Here is a 24,901-nt window from a genome sequence, read left to right on the forward strand (position 1 = left end):
TGAGAACAGTTTTTAAAACATTTACAAAAACATAAGACGCCATTTTTCTTGAATAATATTGAAAATTACTGATGCGAGTTTTTGCATTTTGTATTTGTGACGAATACAACACCGTTGTGTTCCGTACGCTCCTTTTGCCTATTATTGATTAATCTGTGTAATTTATATACAATGGGGATGATGACTAGGTTTCAATATATTGATTTTTATAATAAATTCAGGTAAATAAGGTCAATGTTAACTAATTTATATATAAAAAGAAAATATTGACTGGATATTTGCAAAATAAATAAGATTATAAAATTTCAAAATCTATTAAATTTTTTTTATCGTAATTAGATGAAAAATCATATAGTTTTAGCTTCCTTACATTAAACGTGACATTTTTTAATATTTGAACTATAAACATAAACGCAGAAATAACAAAGATATTAGTAATTTTGTTTAAACGCACATACAAATCTAACGATCATTAAGTGCCTACGACGTCATTAGTTCGTACCATTTTGTATGGGGCGTTTTTCAGGGATCCGCGGCAGCGCCACAAATCTGACCCTTTAAATCCCTGTAGCTCCGAAAGTAATGATCGCAGATACCTTGTTACTTTTACAAAATTGCTTTACTATTAGCATACTCCTAATTTATATACAATTTAAAAAACAGTAATCATCCCCATTACGATTCAAATAAATTAATCAATTGAACCTTTTAATAGTAGATCCTTTTATAATACAGCTACTTACTGTGACGTGTAACACATCCTATCGTTTTTCATCTCACATTTATGCCGACATAAAAGTCAGAGAATGCATATTGTGCTTTGTAAAGGCCCGCAAATTGGCGTCCACCGCCCATACAGAGCAGATTGCTTATCGTAAAAGTGTGGTCCAGTGATCTCCAATCTGCTTTTATAGGCGATAAATCCACCTCATTCAATAATGTTTCGGTATTGATAATGTTAACAGGTTGTAAGTGGTGTGATAAGTTGTGATTGAATACGGTCTCATAGAAAAGGAGATTGTACTTATTCTCGATACCGTGTTTCATGTGAGGTAAAGATTGTGAGGTTTTAGGGGGTAATCTCTGGATCTACTGAACCTTTCTCTGGATCTTTTAGATCTAATAGAACGCTACATCTATATTTTATCCCCGTATTTACGTGAGAACGGGAAATATGCAAGTAAAACACATGGCGTCTGCTAGTAGACAACATCTGGGCCATTTTTTTTTCTAACTTGTTAGGAGGAGGATGAAAATTCACACCCCTTTCGGTTTCTACACGGCATCGTACCGGAACGCTAAATCGCTTGGCGGTACCTCTTTGCTGGTAGTGTGGTAACTAGCCACGGCGGAAACCTCCCACCAGCCAGACCTGGACCAATTAAGAAAATCTCAATCGGCCCAGCCGGGGATCGAAACCAGGATCTCCGTCTTATAAATCCACCGCGCATACCACTGCGCCACGGAGGCCGTCAAAAACTGGGTTGGGTTACTAGGTTGGGTGTTTGAATTTAATACCTATATTATTTCCTCTCTAGACATGACTGGTTCGAGGAGTTGCAGCTGCGCTGGTATGCTCTGCCAGCCGTGTCCAGCATGCGCTTCGACTGCGGAGGGATAGAGTTCACAGCCAACGCCTTCAACGGCTGGTACATGAGCACGGAGATCGGCTGCCGGAACTTCTGTGACACTAATCGGTTGAATATGCTTGAGGTAAGTAATATCCATATCATTGGTCCGATGGTCACGTTTAGCCTATCTGGTTTCGGATAACGAATTTCGAATCCTGGGTCGGGGTATGGGATACGAAGTTTTTCTTTTTTCTAAAAAAAAATCAGTTAAATGATGGATGGAGTTGAGAAGTTGCACTGCTGAGCTCGAGTCTCCTCTCAGAATGAAAATCTTCAGGTTAGGCCAATAGTCCACCACGCTGGCCCAGTGCGGATTGGCAGACTTCACACGCCAGAGAATTATGAAAATTCTCTAGTATGCAGGTTTCCTCACGATGTTTTTTCTTTCACCGTTTGAGACACGTGATATTTAATTTCTTAAAATGCACACAACTGAAAAGTTGGAGGTGCATGCCGCGGACTGGATTCGAACCCACACCCTCTAGAATCGGAGGCAGAGGTTATATCCACTGGGCTATCACGGCTCACTTACACCTCCGTGCCTTGGAAATATTATTAAATGCACCCTTATTGAAGTAGCGTGGTTCTAAGCTCCGTATCCTCTCCCATATCCTCCTAGAAAACCTGGCAGGGCTTGGCCCAATATACCGTGTTGTAATAGTGTTAATGATGGTGCTGTTCGGTCCCTCTCTTCTCTTCTTGGTCGCATTCCTCATTGCTGAAGGTCGTGTCCGCACTGCAGTCCCTTCGATGCGTTGTTAACGATTCCCCTCCACACAGTCCGGTCCTCAGCTTTTCAAATGGCTGTTGTTACAGGGAGTCCAGTGAGTGACTGGTCAGACCAGCGGGTAGGTGATCGGCCGCGTGGTCGTTTCCCTTCCAGCTTGCCCACCACTATTACTTTATCCAGGTTATCGGGAAGGCGACTGTTCGGTCTACATAACAATAATAAACCGTTTTTTTTAATAAATGACGAAGTAATGAAGTAAAAAATAAATCTCTCTCTCTCTCCGCGTCGTGTTCCTCATTACTGAGGGTCGTGACCCCTATCACACATTCACGACTTTTTCCCGCACGATGTCACGCCATGCGGCCAAAATTAAAACATACGCGTCGAAAAGCGTGCTTGTGCGACCTCCTCCTTTTTTAAAATTGGGTAAAAAGACCTTTTTTCTCCCAAAACTTTATAAATATACCACCTTTTTTGTTCAAAAACAGAAAGTAGCAGCCAAAATGGGCTTAGACACGCGCACCCCGGTGAACCTGTGGAAGGACAAGGCGCTGGTGGAGGTCAACGTGGCGGTGCTGCACAGCTTCCAGCAGCACAACGCCACCATCGTGGACCACCACACCGCTTCCGAGAGCTTCATCAAGCATTTGGACAACGAAAACAGATTACGGTAACTAATTGTTTACTTCTAAACTTGTGAGGGTCCTAAGTTCGGCTGTTTGTATCATCATCATCACTATCAACCCATATTCGGCTCACTGTTGTGCACCAGTCTCTTCTTAGAATTAGAGGGATTAAGCCATGCTAGCCCAATGCGGATTGGCAGACTTCACCTTACCAAGCGATAGACGTCCACTGCTGGACATAGGCCTCTTGCATGGACCTCGAAGCACAACGATCACGAGCCGCCAGCATGCTTCAAACGGTGTCTCAAACGGTGAAGGAAAAACATCGTGAGGAATCCTGCATTCCTGAGAATTTTCTTAATTCTCTACTTGGTAGGTCGCTGAATCGAATCCTGGTCAGAAAAAAGAAAAAAATTGTTTTTAAAACGACGAAGTAATGAAGTGAAATTTTCTTATTTTTCTGTGTGTGAAGTCTACCAATCCGAATTGGGCCAGCGTGGTGGACTATTAGCCTAACCCCTCTTATTCTGAGAGTACACTCGTGCTCAGATAAGCCGATTATGCGTTGATAATTATGAAGTTGGTGTTATCCTTTATAACTTCGCTAAGATATATATTTCTCATTAAGTAGCTACGTAATCAAAATATTGAACAAAAACAAAGTACTCGATACTATACATTAGTGATTAATTAATTACATGCATCCAGACATAAGACTATCATCGCCGCATCCTTGCCCACGTCACACCACACATGTGGGCAAACAATCCGTGCGACTGTTTGTGTCTCGTAGATTGTTATTGCGATCACAAATAACAGCTCCGGATCTACGATTTTTTCAAACCGAAGCACATGTTTTGTTTTTCTGATGAAGTATTTACTGAAGGCTGTCATTGAGGGATTTGGACAGCAGTAACAAGGGGGCCTTAGCAGTGTGGCACGTAGATCCTCTTTCTACAATGTGTGGGATTGACAGACCCGATCGACAACTTGTTCACGTGATCTGTCGATAGTTAGAGAATGTAATTTCCATACATTTTTTTAATTTACGAAGCGAGAGATTTTTTAAGCCAAGATTTTCATATAGGGTAGGCACTATAAATACAAATTATACAAAATGGGAAATTCCGTCTCCGATACAGGTTCGTAATGAGTCCTTAGTCTAAGGGTAGGTGATCTTTCTTCTTCATTATCAACTTGTCGGCTCATTGTTGACCACGGGTCTCCTTTTAGAATGAGATGGCTTAGTTTAATAGTAGGTACACCACGCTGGCCCAATGCGGTTGGCAGACTTCACACAAGTAGTAATATCAAGAAAATTCTGATGTATGCAGGTTTCCTCACGTTGTTTTCCTTGACCGTTTGAGACACTTAATATTTAATTTCTTAAAACGCACATAACTGAAAAGTTAAAGGTGCATGCCCCGGATCGGGTTAGAACCTACGCCCTCCGAATCGAAGTCAGAGGTCATATCCACTGGGCTATCATGGTTTCAGGGTAGGCAGTGCCATTCTGCATTTATGAAGTGCACTCCATTGGCCCTAGGGATAGTCTTCTGTGAAACTCTGATCATGGTTTAGAGTAACCCTTCTTAAATACTACGTATTATTTTAAAAATATCAAAATTTTAGCTCTCTCTGATACTACTGCCTGGGAAAATGTCACCCCTCTAGATGCAGGGCTACAGAATACACCTTTTTTCTTTGTTGGTTTGTCTTAGTAGGTTATTGGATTTTGAATCGGAACCAAGACTAGAAACACTAGTGACATTCTAAAGCGCTTGGTAAAAATTCAATGGACTTAACTTATTCTCTCGAAAGATTTCTGAACTATTCTATTTGAATTCAGCAAACTCGATTGAAGTATTTAAATGAATGTCCATTACTCGATGTCTCGGTTCTTTCGTTTAGTTTTGTCTTTTCTTAGTGGGTTATGATTTGATCATAACTCACTAAGGAAAGAATAAATAAAATTAATACATTCATCATTTTTACCTAAACTTAACATCAATAGTATACCAGAGAAAAGGAGAAAGAATCTTAAAAACAAATAATATAATACCATGGTACACGTTTCTACAAAACTAGCGGACGCCCGCGTCCGAGTGGAATTCAGTTTTGCACGAATCCCGCGGGAACCATGGATTTTTCCGGGATAAAAAGTAGCCTATGTGTTAATCCAGAGTAAAATCTAATTTCATTACCAGCCAAATCGCTTCAGTAGCCGCAGCGTAAAAGAGGAACAAACATACTTACACACAAACTTTCGCCTTTACAATATTTATGTGAAGTGTGATAACAAACAAACAATAAAATGTAAACACATAAAGGAGAACTTATTGCTACAATCAATCTCTTACGGGCAATTATAAATTATTTTATCAAATATTCATACTAATATGAACAATAAGCAATTCTCTGATATAATCAAAATATTACAATGAACCATTAAGAGAAGATAATTATTATTCACATCATATGCTACGAATTATTTTCATTGTATATGATAACAGAGAGATGTGTTAATTAATTAGTGTTTTAATGCAAATATTCAGAGTGATAAAGCAATGTTCCCACATTATTACCAGATTATGGAACTGTGAAATGAACGTTTCGTATCATAATGCTGCCTTTGACGAGGCTTTCGACTCGTGATAGCGAGTCATAATAACAATTTGCAAATAATGATTGTAGGGGATATTATTTACTGAATTGTGAATTGTGGACTGTACAAAGGCTAAAAATATAAAGGTGTATTGTAAAAACTATAAATGAAAAAAAAAGTTGTGTTCATTTTAAGAAATTTAATATCACGTGTCTCAACTGTAAAGGAAAAACATCGTGAGGAAAGCTGCATACCAGAGAGATTTGAGATTTATACAATTCTCTGCGTGTGTGAAGTCTGAAATCCGCATTGGGCCAGCGTGATGGATTATTGGCCTAACCCCAGTCATTCTGAGAGGAGACTCGAGCTCAGCAGTGAACCGAATATGGGTTGATAATGATGATGATTGTAAAAACTGTAGCAATTTTTTACACAACAAAATAAAAGTCTCAATTTTCATAAAGATTTTAAAGTAGTATAATAATGTATTAAGTGTGTGTATTAATACAATATCTATGGGCGACATTCGGGAATATTCGTTTGTAATAGCTAGCACACGAGTTATAATAAAAAAAATCAAAAGTGGATGGACTATCTATATATATATATAAAAGAAAGTCGTCTTAGTTACTCCACTTATAACTCAAGAACGGCTAAACCCATTTAGCTCAAAATTAGCAGGGAGGTAGTTTAGAGCCAGGAGAGGACATAGGATACTTTTTATCCCGTTCGACAGCATTCCCGTGTGACTTGACATGAAACGCAAAACGCAAATGAAAGCTATGTAATTGACGAATAATGACAGATATGTAATGACGTATGGATGACAATTTGATACTTTATTATATAGTAGGGTAGGAGTAGGGTAGGAGTCGGGTAGGGGTAGGGTGGGGATAGGGTAGGGGTAGGGTAGGGGTAGGGTAGAGGTAGGGTAGGGGTAGGGTAGGGGTAGTGTAGGGGTAGGGTAGGGGTAGGGTAGGGTAGGGTAGGGGTAGGGTAGGGGTAGGGTAGGGCTAGGGTAGGGGTAGGGTAGGGGTAGGGTAGGGGTATGGTAGGGTAGAGTAGGGGTAGATTAGGGTAGTGGTAGGGTAGGGGTAATTGAAAGTTTACATCGAGTTTCACGCGGACGAAGTCGCGGGCGTCCGCTAGATGATAATAAAATTTTGTACTCTTAGATCCGGTTGCCCAGCGGATTGGATATGGATTGTGCCACCGATGTCTTCGTCTATCACGCCAGTTTTTCATCAAGAAATGGCGCTATACTACTTAAGGCCCGCGTATGAATATCAGGTAATATTACTTTAGAATACCTATTTTTCCCTAAAATACCCTACATCGATATGTAACGTCCAAGCTTAACATATCTGAGTAATGATTTAGAGAATTATTTTAAAAAGATTTATTGTCCTTTTTATTCTTCTTTTAACGTATTCTCCCAATTTTTGATAACATTCAATAAATCAATAAATATAATTTAAGTTTTTACTATTTTACTTTACATATACAAGAATAATTACGCAAACATGAAACTAACCCATTTAAATACTCAAAAACTGGCTGTATATTACCTACCTTTTTAAAAATCCATTCATACTTATTCATTGTTGTAATGAATATATATGGATGTACGAGAAACCGGATTTTGTATCAAACGGTATGAATTTCTTTAGGACGGCTTGCCTCAAATTTCATCCTTCGCCACTGTTATCTACTTACTATTCTAACGTTATTTCACAAAATGCCAAGTAGTTGCAGTGACATTTTTTCCCAGGAACCAGCGTGGAAGACCCATCAATGGCAGAAGTCAAAGCCGATCACAGGCAAGAGGCCTATAAATAGAAAGTTCCACTTCAAGCAGATTGCGCGCGCGGTGAAATTTACATCCAAACTCTTTGGTCGAGCACTCTCTAAGAGGATTAAAGCAACCGTTCTGTATGCAACCGAGACCGGCAAGTCTGAACAGTATGCGAAGGAATTAGGAGTTATATTTGGACACGCGTTCAATGCTCAGGTATTTGTGAGGCACAACCTGAGTGCTTTAGTACAGAATTGCTCGCATTATTTGGTGAGGGAATTAAATGTTGCAAAAGTTTTTACCGAATGAATAACGTATAGCGTGAAAATAATACGCATTTTCATATTTCTCTTTTTCCAAAACGAAATCTGTTTTCACATTTTATAAACTCAATTAGTCAAAATAGTCATAACTACGCTTATTTATACAAAATTTGCGTTTTAAAAATTTTTCCAGTATGATTATTGAGATTATTACAATATTAACTACTTTATATTTTCTATCGACGCTAATTTAGATACGAGTAAAGCTATACTACAACCTTTCTTGATAAATACTGTTTACCAACAAACGAATTAAAAATCTATACTAATATTATAAAGCTGAAGAGTTTGTTTGTTTGATTGAACGCGCTAATCTCTGGAACTACAGGTCCGATTTGTAAAATTCTTTCAGCGATAGATAGCAAATTTATCGAGGAAGGCTATAGGCTGTATATTATCCCTGTATTCCTATGGGAACGGGAATCACGCGGGTGAAACCGCGCGGCGTTAGCTAGTGAGAGTATAAATCACTAGTCATTTCACACCTAATAATAATTATAATTAACTTGTTCTTAAATTAATGAAAATAAATTTGATTAATAAGCTTAGAACTTAAAATATATGGTTATTATATTTTATATAACATTTTATAAACAATGGTTTGTTTATAAAATGTATACATCATCTAAAATAAATAAGTTATGAAATGACATGTATTTTCTACCTTCATTTCTAATTTCTTTGTTGGTAAACAATACACACCAAGAAAGGCTGTATAGATTGTTAATGTGTAAAATAATGTCAGGCTTACAATAATATGGTAGGCCTGCATTTATTTTTCATTACAATTTATTATAACTATTAGCGTTTTATTATTTCTAAAGATAACTTGTACGAAAATAATTTCGCAATCACATTTCTGAAAATATAAATAGATTATTTTTGGGAACTTAACAGTTTTATTAGTACCTACAAATTCTTATTAAGGTATTAATAAGAATTTGTAGGTACTTTTAACCACGTTACTTTTTGTTTTTGACGAAACTATATTTTGAATTGTCTTATCAAAATTGGCTTCAAACTTCGGTCAATCTACATGCTGAAAACCACGTGAAAGTACGTTAAATAGTTTCTGAAAGTTTTAGAATAAAAAAGTGTTTAAAAATTGTTTGGTGTTGCTATTTGTTAGTTAGTAATTTTATTTAAATTATAGACAACCGATGGTAACTTTGTTATAATATGTAATATATACGACATAATTTACATGTTACATTCCTTAGTAATTTTCTTTCCTCGATTTTCGTAATGTATTCCTGATTCTTAATTCAAATTTAAATACAGAAGTAAAAAGCTTCACGTTAGAAGTTAAAATAAAGTGTGTTAATTCAAAGTGAGGAAAAAAGGAATTTTAATTTGAGCGCTCTCGTTGGATTTATGGTAATATTTAAAATAAACTTTTCAAGAGTTCCCGTTGAGATCTTTAGAATTTCTGCAGTATATAGTCGTTATACTTCGCAGGTCCATTGCATGATGGATTATGACATCACGTCCATTGAGCACGAGGCGCTTTTATTGGTGGTGACGTCGACTTTCGGAAACGGCGATCCGCCAGAAAATGGAGTCGTAAGTAGTTATTTTTAAATTTTAAAAAGAAAAAATTTGGTCGTTTTTTTTTAAATAATCATGTCAGAAGCCCGAGACAGAGGCATCCAAAACACACAAGAGAGATAGATTATTTAAGCATTACCAATATACTCGTAATTCCTCTTTCCTTTGCAACTGAACGAAAAGTTTGCGCTTGGGGGTCAAAAGACCAAAAACGACAATAGTCTATCGGGTGGGAATAAACCTGGTCTGTCTACTAGATCTAAGAATTTGTGTATTTATTAATTAAATTGGGATTTTTTTACTTTAGATACGAACCTATTTTTGGTTAACTTTCCTAAGATTCTCGTTTGTAGTCATCATTAAATATATCATACCATATTATATTATAGTCATATTATAGTCATAGTCAGTCATATTATAGTCATAGTTTATATCATTTTACATAATAATAATACTTATAGAAACGGTGTCTTCTGTTAAATTTTTATTTTTTATTAAAATCTTTTTCATTAATGGCTAACGTAGAATTTGATTACAGTTTTCCGAACACTAGCGAATCGAATTTTTTATGTATAAAAACAAGGAAAATTTTAAATCAATTTAAATTTAACACCGTAGATACTTGATTAAAACCAGTAGCAAAAAGTTACTCGTACAAACGCAATCTCGTTATAATTGGAGAGAAGCGAAATTGACAAAAAGCCCATTCGCTACTCAAAAACTATTCGAGTATTAATCGTGTATAGTAAATTACTAAAGTATTCCGGAATTAGGGGGATTTGATACTGTACGATTTATTATTGATATGAAAACGTTACTTTTTTGTTGTTGTTTAAATACTTCTCATCAAAAAAAATTGAAACAGTCCGCAAATACAGGCCTATCGTTTCGATTTTTTTTTATAAAATGTATATTTATCTTGTCCATGCAAGAGGCGTATGTCCTATCGTTTCGATTTTTTTTTATAAAATGTATATTTATCTTGTCCATGCAAGAGGCGTATGTCCTATCGTTTCGATTTTTCTTATAAAATGTATATTTATCTTGTCCATGCAAGAGGCGTATGTCCTATCGTTTCGATTTTTTTTATAAAATGTATATTTATCTTGTCCATGCAAGAGGCGTATGTCCTATCGTTTCGATTTTTTTTATAAAATGTATATTTATCTTGTCCATGCAAGAGGCGTATGTCCTATCGTTTCGATTTTTTTTTATAAAATGTATATTTATCTTGTCCATGCAAGAGGCGTATGTCCTATCGTTTCGTTTTTTTTATAAAATGTATATTTATCTTGTCCATGCAAGAGGCGTATGTCCTATCGTTTCGATTTTTTTTATAAAATGTATATTTATCTTGTCCATGCAAGAGGCGTATGTCCTATCGTTTCGATTTTTTTTTATAAAATGTATATTTATCTTGTCCATGCAAGAGGCGTATGTCCAGCTGTGGAGTCCATTGGTTGTTAATGATGATGATGATTATATTTATGTCTAGGATTCTATAGTTTACTCTTTATGTTAAAAAATATAATCTGAGTTTAAGAATATTGTATGATATGCATGTTTATATTTTGTCATTCATTTGTGTGTATGTCACCTTACGTAGGTACAGATAGCATACATTTATTTTGAGATTATACTCCTAATAAAAAGCTCTACTTGATTGTGGTAGGTTGATTGTATGATGATGTATTAATATTATACAATAATTAACCATGTATTAATATTATTAAGTTGGCGATAAATATTTGAGAGCCGATAGACACCCACTGCAGGCCTTTTATAGGACTTCCAAACATCACGATCCTGAGCCGCCTGCATTCAACAAATCCCTGCGACCAAAGATTACAGTGTATTTTTGCGACTCAGTTGATGTCGTCAGCCTAAATGATGGGAGGTCGACAAACACTCCGTTTTCTAATGCCATTCCAGCACCTTGGGACACCAACCTCCATCGGCTTTTCGAACTATGTGCCCCGCCCATTGCAACTTTACAAGTATGTTTTTCTCACAAATTGTGTTCTTTCACAGGCATTCGGGGAACATTTATGTGAAATATTGTATGCAGACCAAGTTGGAGAAGACACGTCTGGGTAAGAATTAAATTAATATAGTCAATATATTCTTTATTTTTGCTAAATTTCAATCTACTCGTAGTTTTAATGAGAAAAACATTAAATTAAGTACTTAGACGTATACTATTATACTACTACATACAACGTATTCGAAAATTTTTTGTGAAACAGGGTAGGAATTTTGTTCAATCAATAGCTCCTACTGGTTTCAAAATGAATCAAAATCTGAGCATCGAACCTGGGATCTGTCATTTATAAAGTGCTGTCTGAAGTGTAGTCTAAGCTTCATATTTTTTTTTTACAGGTTTTACCTTCTAGTATTTTACTGTTACAGTTTGTGAATTCTAATTTTGGGATTTTTTAAATTAATATTAATTTAAACTGAGGGTGTAAGATGGTCGAGTTTAATTTACGTAGTCCAAAAATATATTGAAAAATGTTTATCTTTTTCAATAATAAGTGTTTTATAAAACCTTTAATGCCTCGTTCGCACGAGAGTTAAAAAAGCGATGCGTCAAAACCAAGCGTTGGCGGGCGTAGCATATAGAAGGTATGAAGTTGAATGAAGGTCTATTTCCAACGCCCAAAATTGAAAATGCAACACTGCTCGATAAAAAAGTTTGCAATTGCACGTTGTAGAGTCAACATCTCCTGAGGATGCTCCGGTTTCGGGGTGAAACGTACGTAGAGAGTATTTTGTCGGACCTGGGTGACGTTGTCTCATGGGTTCGTCGACTTTTCGCGGATGATAGCAAAATAAATAAATCATTATATAAAAAAGTGTCGTGTAACACTGTTTTGTGAACATATTCTTTGAAATTTTTGTTATATTTGGACGTCGACGTGTTTTTAACGTCCATTAAAAATACTCTCTTGCGAACGAGGGCTAACTGACTGGTTTTAAGACTTTATTCGCACGAGAGTTTTTTTAACGGACATCTAAAAAGCGTCCAAATATAGTATGAAGTTAAATGAAGGTCTATTTCCAACGCCCAAAATTGAAAATGCAACGCTGCTCGAAAAAAAACGCCGTGTTTTAAAAACGCTTTCGTGTGAACACATAAACTTCGTTTTTTTAGAATTGCAAAATTTTGTAAACAAATATGGCCGTATTCATCACTGACATTAGTTGTGACGTCATCCTAGGAATGGGCCGTTGATGAACTATATCGAGAATTAACTACTAATAATCGAATTTTATATCAATTGTAAAAAAATCACTTTACTTAAAAACTCACTTCTAAGTTGGCAACACTAATCACACAGTCAAAATATGCGCGATATTAACTATCTACCTCTTTCTGTTGCATATTAATTAATACCTATCAAATAACATTTTTTTCACTTGTATCTGTTTGTTATAAATTAAAAGAGTTCTAAAAAATTTAGGCAGTACTTGTTAACGCATTATCTTTTTTTAACATATAAGTACGTAACTAACTAAACAGCGCTATGAAAAAATTACTTTATTCAAATTACTCAATTACGATATCGATACTGAACGGAATACATTCGATATTTACAATCGGTAAATCGTTCATTTTTAATCTGTGGTGACAATTTTACTTGGCACAACCTTAGAGAGACGAAACGTCAAATTAACATTTAAATGTAATCTGTGTGCATAATTTCGTGTTTAATTTCGTTTATTTCTAAAAATTTTGATTAAACCCTGTGTAAATTAAAAAAATGTTACGTTTGTATGATTCTCCATAGGTGGATTGTAAAGAACAAAGTGTTTGTGCGTGTTTTAATAGTTTGATGGTTCTGAAAACTGTTATGAAAGTTTGGCATCGACAAAAGGGTTTGTTTATTTACCAAATAGCGCAATTCAATCTGGACATGGTATACTATTGTATTTGAGCGCTTTTTTAACGTCCGTTAAAAAAGCTCTCGTGCGAATGAGGGCTGAGCGTATAGACCTTTATTCCAGTGGCTCCCTGCAACATGTTTTATCTCAAACCTGCTTGGTCCATCAATTATTACTACGAAAATAGTTACGAAACTTATAAATTAAAGTTAACCATTAAAGTATTACTAACGGTATATTATAATTACACATTAAAAGTAATACGCTTGACTTGATATGCCGAAACACATTTGAATAAGTAACTTCTAAATTACCCACCGCTAAGCCTGTTTAGTATAACGGTTTAAAATTTTATGGATGATGAGCTAAGTTTTAAGCTCTTAACAAATAACTTGTTTAATGTTGTAATAGATGTCATGAATTAGTTCGGTGGCTGACTTAAGATGAATAATGAGTGATGAGGAAGCAGTTTTAAGGAGTAAATATGGAATGTTTATTATTTTAATAGTTTTAGGCCTTGGCCTTACTGCAATAAGTTCATTATTAGAACGGGTATAAGCTGCTCTAGTAGGATCCTACCAGATTTAGTTGGACAAGAAAAACTACACGAGCAGAGAAGGGAAATGTTGACATGATAGTTGGGACAGAAGTGTCGGGCTCTGCTCGGAGTTTTGAGTAGAGAAGTTGAAATTTTACGCACGCTTGTCCAGGGGGAAAAGGCTCGTAATTGCAAAACGTTACAAAAAGTTTAATCGATCGAGGCGGACGGACGTAAAGAGGGAAGATAAAGACGTTTTACAATCATGTGGTCTAACGCAACGGACCAGGATCGCGAGCGCCGCACAACTATTTGCCTCGCAAAAGATAGAGAGGAATTTAGGAAGCTGACTAATAATTAATCTTCGATAGTCGGATAGGCAAAGTAAAAGAACGTACTTACGCATGTCGCGTCCCATAAAAGGCATTTGCCCATTTTGCCACGAACAAGGGTTAACCAATCCGGAAGCCTACCGTCCGTGCGGCACAAACCTGGAGGTTCCAGCACGCAGGGGACGTTAGCGGAGATAAGGGCCCGGCGAATAACGTCATTCAGGGCGTGGTGACGTGGGAATCTCCCCGAACAACGAACGCAACTTAAGGCGTGATGTATTAAATTAAATAATTTGAATTTGTTAGCGCCTTAACGTCCTGCATATCGAGATGACATAATCGTCAAATAAATCACATTATACTTGTTAAAGTATACAAATACACCTAAAAGGTAATGTATGTACGGAGTTGGGACCCTATACTAGTGTTAGTAATAATAAATTGTAAACTACTTTAGCATTTTGTTAATAAAGAGCTTACTTAAGTGGTTAAAACATCGGGTTACCAATCGTGCTTTCCCACCTCTAAGAATTACTGATGTGTGATTTGACTTATATTTTAGTTTTTGAGAATATTTACCATATCTACTCATATTTTTAACTCGAATTTTTTTAAACCATTTTTTTCTATTTCAGTATTAACTTTAAGCACTATTATTAACAATTTGTGTTTATATACTAAATTGTTTCAGGTCCTCTCAGCTGCTGACACCGAAATCCTTAATCAAAGCGAACACCCAAATCGAATATCAAAAATACGCCGTCGGCAATCCGAAACAACTTAGCCGATTGGAGTCTTTGAAAGGTAATTTTGATTTACAATGGATTCTGACACAAATACCGGTTGTCATAGCGAAGTTTAGTTAACCATTATTCTGATTAAATGGGTGATTCTTACAACCTTCTATCTGTAATTTAGTAAAGAAAAGTTAAAAACAATGATTTGTATACTCATGGCAAACATTTGAGTTTATTGCTACAGAATGTTTAAAACGATTCTTAGAGACATCATTGTGTACATCGATCGTAAATCGTTAGATGGGCCCTAAAGCGTCGCGGAATTGTCATTGGCTTCGCAAATACTTACGTATTAATTAATAAAGTAATTGTAACAACTTTCTGATTATTCGTGTTGCGGCTTGTGTTTACAGACTTCCAAACTTAACACGAAGGCATAATTAAGGGATTAAACCAGAAAAAAACAGTAAAATATTTTTTAAGTTACAGCATGAGCTTGTTGCATACTAAGTCAAGATGTGCGTGCACGTCTTTGAGTAATGACATAACATTGTGCGTTCTTTAATATGGAGGGGCCCATCTAACGATTTATATCGATGATTGTGTATGTAACCATGTACCCGCACCAGTGGAGTTCATTATATTACGCCTTATGTTATTCACTGATAATGCTGCTTTCTATTGGTGAAAGAATGGGTAAGACGTCCTGTGGTTTCACCAGCTCCAGTGGGACAACGGGGATTAGTTATAGCCTATGTTGCTCGCAGATAACACAGCTTTATTATTGGTGAAAGAATTTGTTAAATAAGTCTAGTAGTTTAGGAGTTCTTCGCTACAAACAAACAAACATTTTTTTCTCTTCATATTATAAGAGGAAAAACATCTTCCGTAGAAAATTATAATACAGCACGCAGTTGCTAAAAATACGTCCTACAATACGATGCTCTGCGCCTGACCTTTAAAGGTCACGTGAACATAGTTATAGAAATTTCAAAGAAAAATGGTAGCCGATTATTTTTAAAATGACTTAGTTTTTACCAGACTTTGACTTAGTTTTACGTCATTATTAAAAAGCGTTTAAAATTATTTATAAGTTATAAAATACCTCTCTATCAATAAGCATAGCGAAGTACATAATAATTATTTAGCTCTTCACTTGCCCCTCAAATTTTACTCGAAAAATCAAAAAAATATAAGACATGTTTTTTTTTATTCTTCACAAGCCTTTACTTTTTAAGCCCTTAACTACAATCTCACCTAATGATAACTGAAGATGCAATCTAAGATGGAAGCGGGCTAAATTATTAGGAGTGGGATCAAAACCACAGCTCTTTCTGATTCTACACCGTACCGGAACGCTAAATCGCTTGGCGGTACGTCTTTGCCGGTACAGTGGTAATTAAGAAAACCTCAATCGACTCAGCCGGGGATCGAACCCAGGACCTCCATCTTGTAAATGCACCGCGAATACCACTGAGCCACGGATGCCGATAAACCATACCTACATGTAAATTGTGATTATACAAGAACCGCAAGATCTCAAGTTTAGTTGTCATATGCAGAATCTATCTATTTGGATTCGAAATACCAATAAATTACTTACATATTAGCGTACGTCATCATCATTATCAGCCGATAGACGTCCACTGCTGGACTTAGGCCTCTTGCGTGGACTTACAAGCATAACGGTTTCGAATCGCCAGCATCTAGCGGCTCCCTGCATCCCGCTTGATATCCTTGGTCCACCTAGTGGGGGGTCGACCAACACTGCGCTTTCCGATGCGGGGTCGCCATTCCAGCACCTTGGGACACCAACGTCCATTGGCTCTTCAAATTATATAGTCTACCCATTGTCACTTTAGCTTCGCGACTCGCTGAGCTATATCAGTGACAGTGACCTCGTCTGCGGATCTCCTAATTTCTGATTTGATAATTTATTTTAGCGTACGCATAATGAATAGTCTAGCAAACTGTTGTGGTTTCGCACAATTAAAGACGCTGTATGACATACGTATGTGTGAAAGTATCAAATACAAGTTATTGTATAGAATGTTGAATATCAAATAGCTCCTACCTCTCATTATTTTTTTATTATTTGATACTGATTTGTAGTTTCAGCTGTTGTGAAAAGGAATTAATTTAAATGTTAGCAATGTCAATAATAAACCATGCTACATTGTGCCTCGACGGGTGTTCGTCAGCCCAAAGCATTGCTTTTGCACATTTGTGCACTATTTCATGCGTTGCAAATTAAATTTTGTTTAGATTATACTTTGAATCATTTTGGATTTCTATTTGTTCATCAGAAGACTTATCATTATTATTATGTATATCGTAATGTAAGGTTAACATTAGGGAATAAGTATATAAGTATAACATGGAAAGCGCAGTGTTGGTCGGCTCCTCACTAGGTGGACCGAGGATATCAATCGAGTTTGCAGGGAGCCGCTGGATGTTGGCGGCTGAGGTCCATGCAAGAGGCCTATGTCCAGCAGTGGACGTCCATCGGCTGATAATGATGATTAATGATGATTTCGTAATGTTCAGTAACTATTCTAATTATAGGAAGTGCAACAGACGCGACATCAATCGACAGTTTCGGTCCGCTGAGCAACGTCCGCTTCGCCGTATTCGCCCTTGGCTCTAGCGCCTATCCGAATTTCTGCAACTTCGGCAAATACGTGGACAAATTGCTCGGTGACCTCGGCGGGGAACGAATCCATGACCTTGCCACAGGCGACGAAATGTGCGGCCAAGATCAGGCCTTCCGGAAGTGGGCCTCCAGTGTCTTCAACGTGAGTTGCTATTGTGTTAATAGGCTGACAACCGGTTACGGTATTCGTTACGAATTGGGTTTTTCGATCTACAAAAATGTTCTAATTTCTTACGGAAGCTTTTAAATAGGCTACTTGCCTCTTTTGTAAACAGTGTTTAAACTGAATTGTGGAAGTGTTATAAGCTATATTTTATTTTGTCCCGTCAATAATAACCAGTAAAGAAATTAATATAAATAAAAAAATATCTACGTAAAATTTTTGCCGCCGAAACACAACACAAGCAAGTGACGTCATTCATAAAGGTAACAGCGTGATTGACGTTTGCAGTGATGTGATGTGATACATCACGTCACCGCTAAGCGCCAATCACAAACCGATGCCTTGTAGCGAATGACGTCACAGTTTATAATTGGCGTTTGCGGTGACGTGATAAAAATACAATTTTGTTTTATAAAAATATTACAATTACGAGATTATTTTCACAAATAAAAATGTGATTAGAATTTCTAGGCATCTAAACTGCCTATATGCAAAAAATGTTCTTAGTTTTATACAGCAGGCGAGTAGCCTATTGCCGTTCACCGTGGGAATATTTATCATCTGTATCATTAATTAGTACTGTGTGAAATATACAGCCCGTAACTAATTTTCTTTTAAAACCTTTACATCATTTAAGATAATATATGAATCAGATCATTATAAAAACCCAATATTAGATTTGCTAATCGTTTTATTAGGTACACAGGGAAAATTAGTTTTTCCTTTATTATCCTATTCCAGTAAAACAGCTCGTGCAGCAGCTTCATCTTCTATGAATTACTCTTATCTTATCTTATCTATGTTTGTTTGGTTACTTTTCAAAAGATACTAAAGTGATAGCTTATCATTGAATTCTTATAAAAACATTTTCCTAGTACCGTAGTAAGCGTGACGTTGAGATAAAAATAGTTAATCTCATGAATCATTGAAGGTCATCTATGGTTTATATTTACTAGGTGGCGTGTGAGACTTTCTGTTTGGATGATGATGAAACTCTGCAAGAAGCTAAGAGGGCGTTAGGAACGGTTGCACTGAGTGAGGAAACAGTGAGATTCACAACTCCCGAAATTAAACCACCTGGATTACTAAACGCCTTACAATCAGCTGTAAACAAACAGTTAACTAAATGTGTAGTCATGGAAAACAAAGATTTGGGAGATTCATCAGCTGAAAGATCGACAATTTTCATTGATATGGAGCCACTGGTAATTATTGTAATAAAACTAGGAAATGAAGTATAATATTGCAACAATTATAATTATTTATATGTTTTCAGGGTGAAATCAATTATGATCCCGGTGACCATGTTGGCATAATGGCTTGTAATCGTAAAGAATTAGTTGATACACTGCTATCACGTTTGAAGGACGTTGACAATCATGATGAACCGTTGCAACTGCAGCTTATGAAAGAAACCCACACATCGAGCGGTGTGTAAACATGTTACTCTTAGAGCTCTGCCTCATTAGGACACCATGGCCACGTCACCGGCTACGTATCCAAACAGTTAATATGGAAACGTATAGTACCTAACCCACTTCGACTTCGATCTGATATAAAAGGATGAATCCATAGTTTATTTTTTTTTATTTTTCTACGACGTAGATAACAAAGAAGTGCGATTTCTTCTACGTCCATTCCTGACGATGTAAATGAACTGACTGTCGAGGTGGCCACTCGTTTTGGCGACCTTCGGATAACAGAAGTATTCAGGCCTGTGTCGCTGGCGACGTCGCCATATCGTCTTAATGAGGAAGAGCTCTTAATTTATATGCATTTAAAGCTTACTTTAATTATATTACGTAACATGAAAGAATTAATACCTTGCCATTTCTATAGGTCCTGTGAAATCTTGGGAGCCCCATGAAAAACTACCACCGATCACTGTGCGTGAATTATTCACGCGGTTCTTAGACATTACTACACCACCAACTACTATTCTATTACAATATTTAGCTACCACATGTGACAATGATGAAGAAAGAAAACAACTTAGCACGCTTGCTACGGTGAGTACCTACAGTCCTACCTACAGTTGAGAGTACCTACAGTTTGTCAAAGCGAGATAGAAGACGTAAACAAATTGACAAAATGATTGTTAACAGGATAAGGACATAATACTTGCTCGCTTGCACATTATATAACCTAATAATAGGCAGAATGTATCGATATTTTATCTCGCTTTGTTTAACGCATTATAGTACACTTTATTGTCTATAGAAAATATCATGAATAACACATAATTGACCATCGGAAAAACTTATCTTTGCTCCATTGTGTTATTTCTTCTTTTTATGTTGAATTCAATAAAATTTATTTCGCAATTCAGGATCCAGCCGCTTATGAAGATTGGCGCCATTACCATTTCCCGACTCTACCAGAAGTATTGAATCAGTTCCAATCAGCCAAACCCAGTGCATCACTGCTGGCAGCCATTTTGTCACCGCTGCAACCGAGATTTTACTCTATCTCCTCATCACCGATTGCTCATCCAAAAAGGTTGCATCTCACAGTTGCCATCGTTACATACCGAACTCGAGGTATGTATTGTATTACAATTTGCTGGAGTTTCGCTATTGAAAGTAGAAATTTATAATACATAAAAAATTTTGAAAAAACGTATATGTGTAAAAATATTACTATTTACTGTCTATATAAAAATAAACTGCAAATGTAAAAATGAGTTATTCGAATATTTGCAAACAAATTTATAAATATTACGTTGAAAACTTAAAATCATTAGTAGATAAAGTAGTGGGAAAACTACTAGTACCTACGATGATGTCATAAAAAGTGACTTTTTGAAAGCCAATATTTAAAACATGCCGGAGTATATTATAAATCAAACCATGTCTCTTTTATTATGTATTTACGGCAATTATACCATAGTATACTCTATATATAGGTATTACCTACAATAATAACTAAGGTAACTTCATTTTACTAAAAATTACGGTTAACGCCTAAATGCACACGAATGTAGTCATAGGTAATTACTAGTAGTTTGTAATTCTGTTTGCCCACGAGCAATTTGCGAGTAAATCGCTTTTCTTCAGAAATTATGATTACCAAACATTCTATTTTCGTTTCAGTCGTAATGTTGCGGCATTGTTTGAAAATCGTTTATTTTGGCTAAGGTGTAACAAAATCTTTAACACGATCCTTTATTTATATTATATACCTCATATAGTATGATGATGTAATATTTACGCAGATGGTGAAGGCCCCGTCCACTACGGTGTTTGCTCAAATTATCTCATGGATCGTAAGCCTGGAGATGAAGTTTATCTATTCGTCAGAAGGTAAACACATCGTCAGTTGGAACGCTTTTTGTTCCTCTTTATTACGTCTAACAACGTTGTTTGTTTCAGTGCGCCAAATTTCCATCTACCCCATGATTTATCCGTTCCCCTTATACTGATAGGTCCGGGTACGGGTATTGCACCTTTTAGAGGGTTTTGGCATCATCGCAAAGCACTTTTGAACTCTCGCACTCGTTCTAGTGCTGGACCTGTTTGGCTTTTCTTTGGATGTCGCACGAGAACTATGGATTTATATAGAGAAGAAAAGGAACAAGCACTTAATGAACGAGTATTATCTAAAGTATTTCTAGCTTTATCTAGAGAAAAGGATGTTCCTAAGGTACATTATATTACAGAATTAAAAACAAATAACTTTGACTTTAAATAGTTATTGTCGCTAATTGCTTTTAATTTTTAGATGTATGTACAAGAGCTAGCTGAAAACGAAGGAGCTGAAATACACGATTTGTTAGTAAATAAAGGTGGACACTTTTATGTTTGTGGTGATTGCAAGATGGCTGAAGATGTAAATCAGAAGTTAAGAGGAATAATAAAGAAACACGGCAACATGACTGATGAACAAGTACAGAGTTTCATGTTTGTGTTAAAGGTTAGTAAACAAAAAACTGTCTCAAAATTAAATATCCGTATAAACGAAATATTTTATATTCATTGCGTTTTGACATTTATATTACGAGTGCTAATCTAATTATTTGAGTTAATTCAATAAAAGCTATAGCTGTTATTGTCTCAGTTGATTGTTATTCCTTAATCTACGATTGGACTTTGATATAAATTGCGACACAAGTGTCAGATATAAATCTCTATACTATTTAGACTCGTAGGAATTAATTTTTACACGCAAAATAATTTCAACAAACTTTTTGGAAGCTTTTCAACCATACGAGATATTTGGACACAATAGAGTCACACCCGTTGAAGCGACACTTAACGTGTCACAATAAGTTATATTATGAGAGGGTTATAGTCTAAACGTAGCTTTATTTATGGTTTTTTTTATTAATTACAAGTTAGCCTTTGACTACTCACCTGATGGTAAGTGATGATGCAGTCTAAGATGGAAGCGGGGTAACTTGTTAGGAGGAGAATGAAAATCCACACCCCTTTTGGATTTCTACACGACATCGTACCGGAACGCTAAATCGCTTGGCGGTACGTCTACGGCCGAAGCCTCCTACCAGCCAAATGGTATATGAGAGCAAATGTTTTATGTTATTATTTATTTTATTTAGGAGGAAAACCGCTATCATGAGGATATCTTCGGCATCACACTACGTACAGCCGAGGTCCATAGCGCCTCACGAGAGTCGGCTCGCAGAAACAGAGTCGCTGCGCAACCATGACGGCGGTCTTCAAGGTATTATTCCAGTCAGAACCATGCGGTGAACCAAACATAAAATTTCAGTAAACACGTAATTTATAATTAATATAATTAAATTTACTATCATCTATAATATCTAAGGCTTGAAATATTTTGAATTATCTCATCAAATTCGATAAAGATTTTATTGGTCTTCTTTGATCCAGCTTTTACTAGGTTAGGCAATTTTAGTATGAGTTTCTAATATTCATGAAATTAATGAAGTATTGTTTCCATATATTTTTTTTTTTATTTGAAATGAGTTTACTGTTATTATGTCAGTTACAAAACTTTGAGTTAATATGACTGAATAATTTTCGTTAATCTAGGTTTTCTGGAAAAAATAATTTTGTATATTGAAAAATAACAACCTTATCATGTGTTTAAGAATTTCATAAAATGATGTGATATATTTTCAATTTGAATTTGTTGTTATTATGATTTCACATTTTAAAGCAGGGTTGAAAATTTTACGCACAATCGGTTTATGTAATTTTTAAAAGTTTCGATGAACCATTTAATAATATAATATTATGATCTTTGAAATGTATTTGCTTTATGCTTTTAGAAAGTAATTTTCATAACTAGCAAGTAAAATTCCCAAAAGATCGCGCTTTTGAAATGATTTCCTATTTTGTATTCATCTCCGCATTTGTGACATTCCGATCTTCGATATCATGTAATTAATGTGTTTAATTGAAATAAATATGAAATGGAATTATGATGGGTATTTTTTATAATGTTTTAAATTTCATTGTAGTTAGTAAAAGCAACGAGAGTTTTATTTTTGTTTAAACGTTTGTGATTGCCAAAATGTGTACAAAATTTTGTAGCTAGGTTATTTTGGTCTTTGTACATAAAATTTAAATTTATTTTTACCTTTATTCATTCATTATTAAAGTCGCATTAATGTAATGAAATTAATTTTTTAACATCCAGATATATGAAGAGAAATATTTTAATGCAATTGTTTAATATTATTTTAAGATAGAAAACGTAAAGTTTTAAGGGATATTATCTTAACTACGTAATTTCTATTGTTCTATCAACTACGCTGTTAGTCGTGAATGTTAAATTTTGTGATCTTTTACGCTAGTCCTAAGAAATGTATTCATATTTTCTATTATAATATTTCTAATAACTACTATTTCTATATCAACATAAAAATGAATTATTGTCTTTACCAGATATTTACAAATCGAAGTCTAATTGCACATTTGGGACTAAAATTAATGTTATTATCAGATTTCATATCAAGATATTCGCACTATTTCAACTATTATCAACATATTTGACTGCGCGATAGGAACAATTGATATTGCTATTTGCGAATATTTGATTAATAAATTGTCTGTTATTTATCAAATAAAGTTCCATATTATTCGGAAATGACTTCTGTTGTTTGATTTGCACCCGATCATATGTATTCTATTCGACTTGGTTTACAGCTTTAGCGTTATCTATACTAATATTATAAAGCTGAAGAGTTTGTTTGTTTGTTTGATTGAACACGCTAATCTCAGGAACTACTGGTCCGATTTGAATTCTTTCTGTGTTAAATAGCCCATATATTATCCCCGTATTCCTAAGGGAACGGGAACCAAGCAGGAGAAACCACATGGCATCAGCTAGTGAGTTATATGGCGACTGAGGATATAATTTCCTATATTTTATCCAGAAAGCTCCAAGTTCTTATAAAACTTTTATTTTAAGTTTTGGACCAGTATAACTATCTCTATATCTCTCAAATCCACTATAGTCTAAACTTTAAAGTTGTCTACCGTACTTACCTAGAAACTGTCTGCAAATTTTTCAGCTTCTATAAAATGATTAAGGTCTGGATATCAAAGGGTTCCACTGTAATTGAAATTTTTATTATTCATTTGTAGACTGCGGACTTCAAATATTTCAATTTTTGATTTTCATCAGTCATTTAAACATACCGGATTTGTTTGGAACTTAAGTCAGGCCTTTCGAAAATAACGCCTTTATATTGATTCTTGGTAACCAAATCTATAATGTTGCAACAGCTATTGTACCGATTTAGGCAAATCAGTGAAAGGGTACTTTTAATATTACAATTTGTCGGGCGTATTCAAATAAGTGGCAAAGAACCGCGCGGTCAAATCTTGCGATTAAAATAATAAGTAAGTACACAAAAATCTACTTCTCGTACCATACAATACATATCAGACACAAATTAGATTGGAAAAAATAGTTTAAATATTGTATAACTTTAGCTGTTGTAAAAAAATAAATGAATATAAATATTCTTGAAAAGTTGTACTGGTTTTAACGAAATGTTCACTGGAAGTTAAAGAACAGGTTATTGAACAAACATACGAATAAAGGAAGGATACATATAATCGTCCAGAATTTGTATGAATCTGAATTTCGCGAAATGTCCACTAGTCGTAAATATAAGTACAACTACTTTACATAAATCACAGTAGTAACCGCACGGCTATATTTCTCTATTATGACACGGCTTTAGAGCGGTTGCAGACGATGCGTTGCGGCGCCGAAGTGGTGTCGCAGCGTCGTCTTACATAGAAATATCTGTGGCATGTCATACGATGCGCTCCGGCGCCGCACCGGACTTGCAATCACCTAGACGAGGGAGGCAGGGAGGGGTGAATGCGCTGCGACGTC

At 35.7% G+C, this 24,901-nt stretch overlaps 1 protein-coding gene across 2 annotated transcripts in view; it reads left to right on the forward strand.

Moving 5' to 3' along the window:
* LOC112048444 (nitric oxide synthase-like protein) overlaps positions 1-23,641 on the forward strand; it is a 165,376-nt gene extending 141,735 nt beyond the window's left edge. For both annotated transcript variants that reach the window (XM_024085974.2, XM_024085973.2), the window contains 16 exons: positions 1,539-1,713; positions 2,850-3,031; positions 6,768-6,882; positions 7,364-7,603; positions 9,169-9,273; positions 11,290-11,351; positions 14,705-14,817; positions 17,316-17,545; positions 18,523-18,771; positions 18,843-18,996; positions 19,406-19,575; positions 19,896-20,106; positions 20,781-20,868; positions 20,938-21,208; positions 21,287-21,478; positions 22,122-23,641. In XM_024085974.2, the coding sequence (XP_023941742.2) occupies positions 1,539-1,713; positions 2,850-3,031; positions 6,768-6,882; positions 7,364-7,603; positions 9,169-9,273; positions 11,290-11,351; positions 14,705-14,817; positions 17,316-17,545; positions 18,523-18,771; positions 18,843-18,996; positions 19,406-19,575; positions 19,896-20,106; positions 20,781-20,868; positions 20,938-21,208; positions 21,287-21,478; positions 22,122-22,232 (2,668 nt within the window). In that variant the 3' untranslated portion in view covers positions 22,233-23,641. The remainder of the gene's footprint in view (positions 1-1,538; positions 1,714-2,849; positions 3,032-6,767; positions 6,883-7,363; positions 7,604-9,168; positions 9,274-11,289; positions 11,352-14,704; positions 14,818-17,315; positions 17,546-18,522; positions 18,772-18,842; positions 18,997-19,405; positions 19,576-19,895; positions 20,107-20,780; positions 20,869-20,937; positions 21,209-21,286; positions 21,479-22,121) is intronic.
* The last annotated feature ends 1,260 nt before the right edge of the window (positions 23,642-24,901 follow it).

The sequence above is a fragment of the Bicyclus anynana genome, chromosome 5 (genome assembly GCF_947172395.1).
Source record: "Bicyclus anynana chromosome 5, ilBicAnyn1.1, whole genome shotgun sequence".
In the NCBI taxonomy this organism is placed as follows: Eukaryota; Metazoa; Arthropoda; class Insecta; order Lepidoptera; family Nymphalidae; genus Bicyclus; species Bicyclus anynana.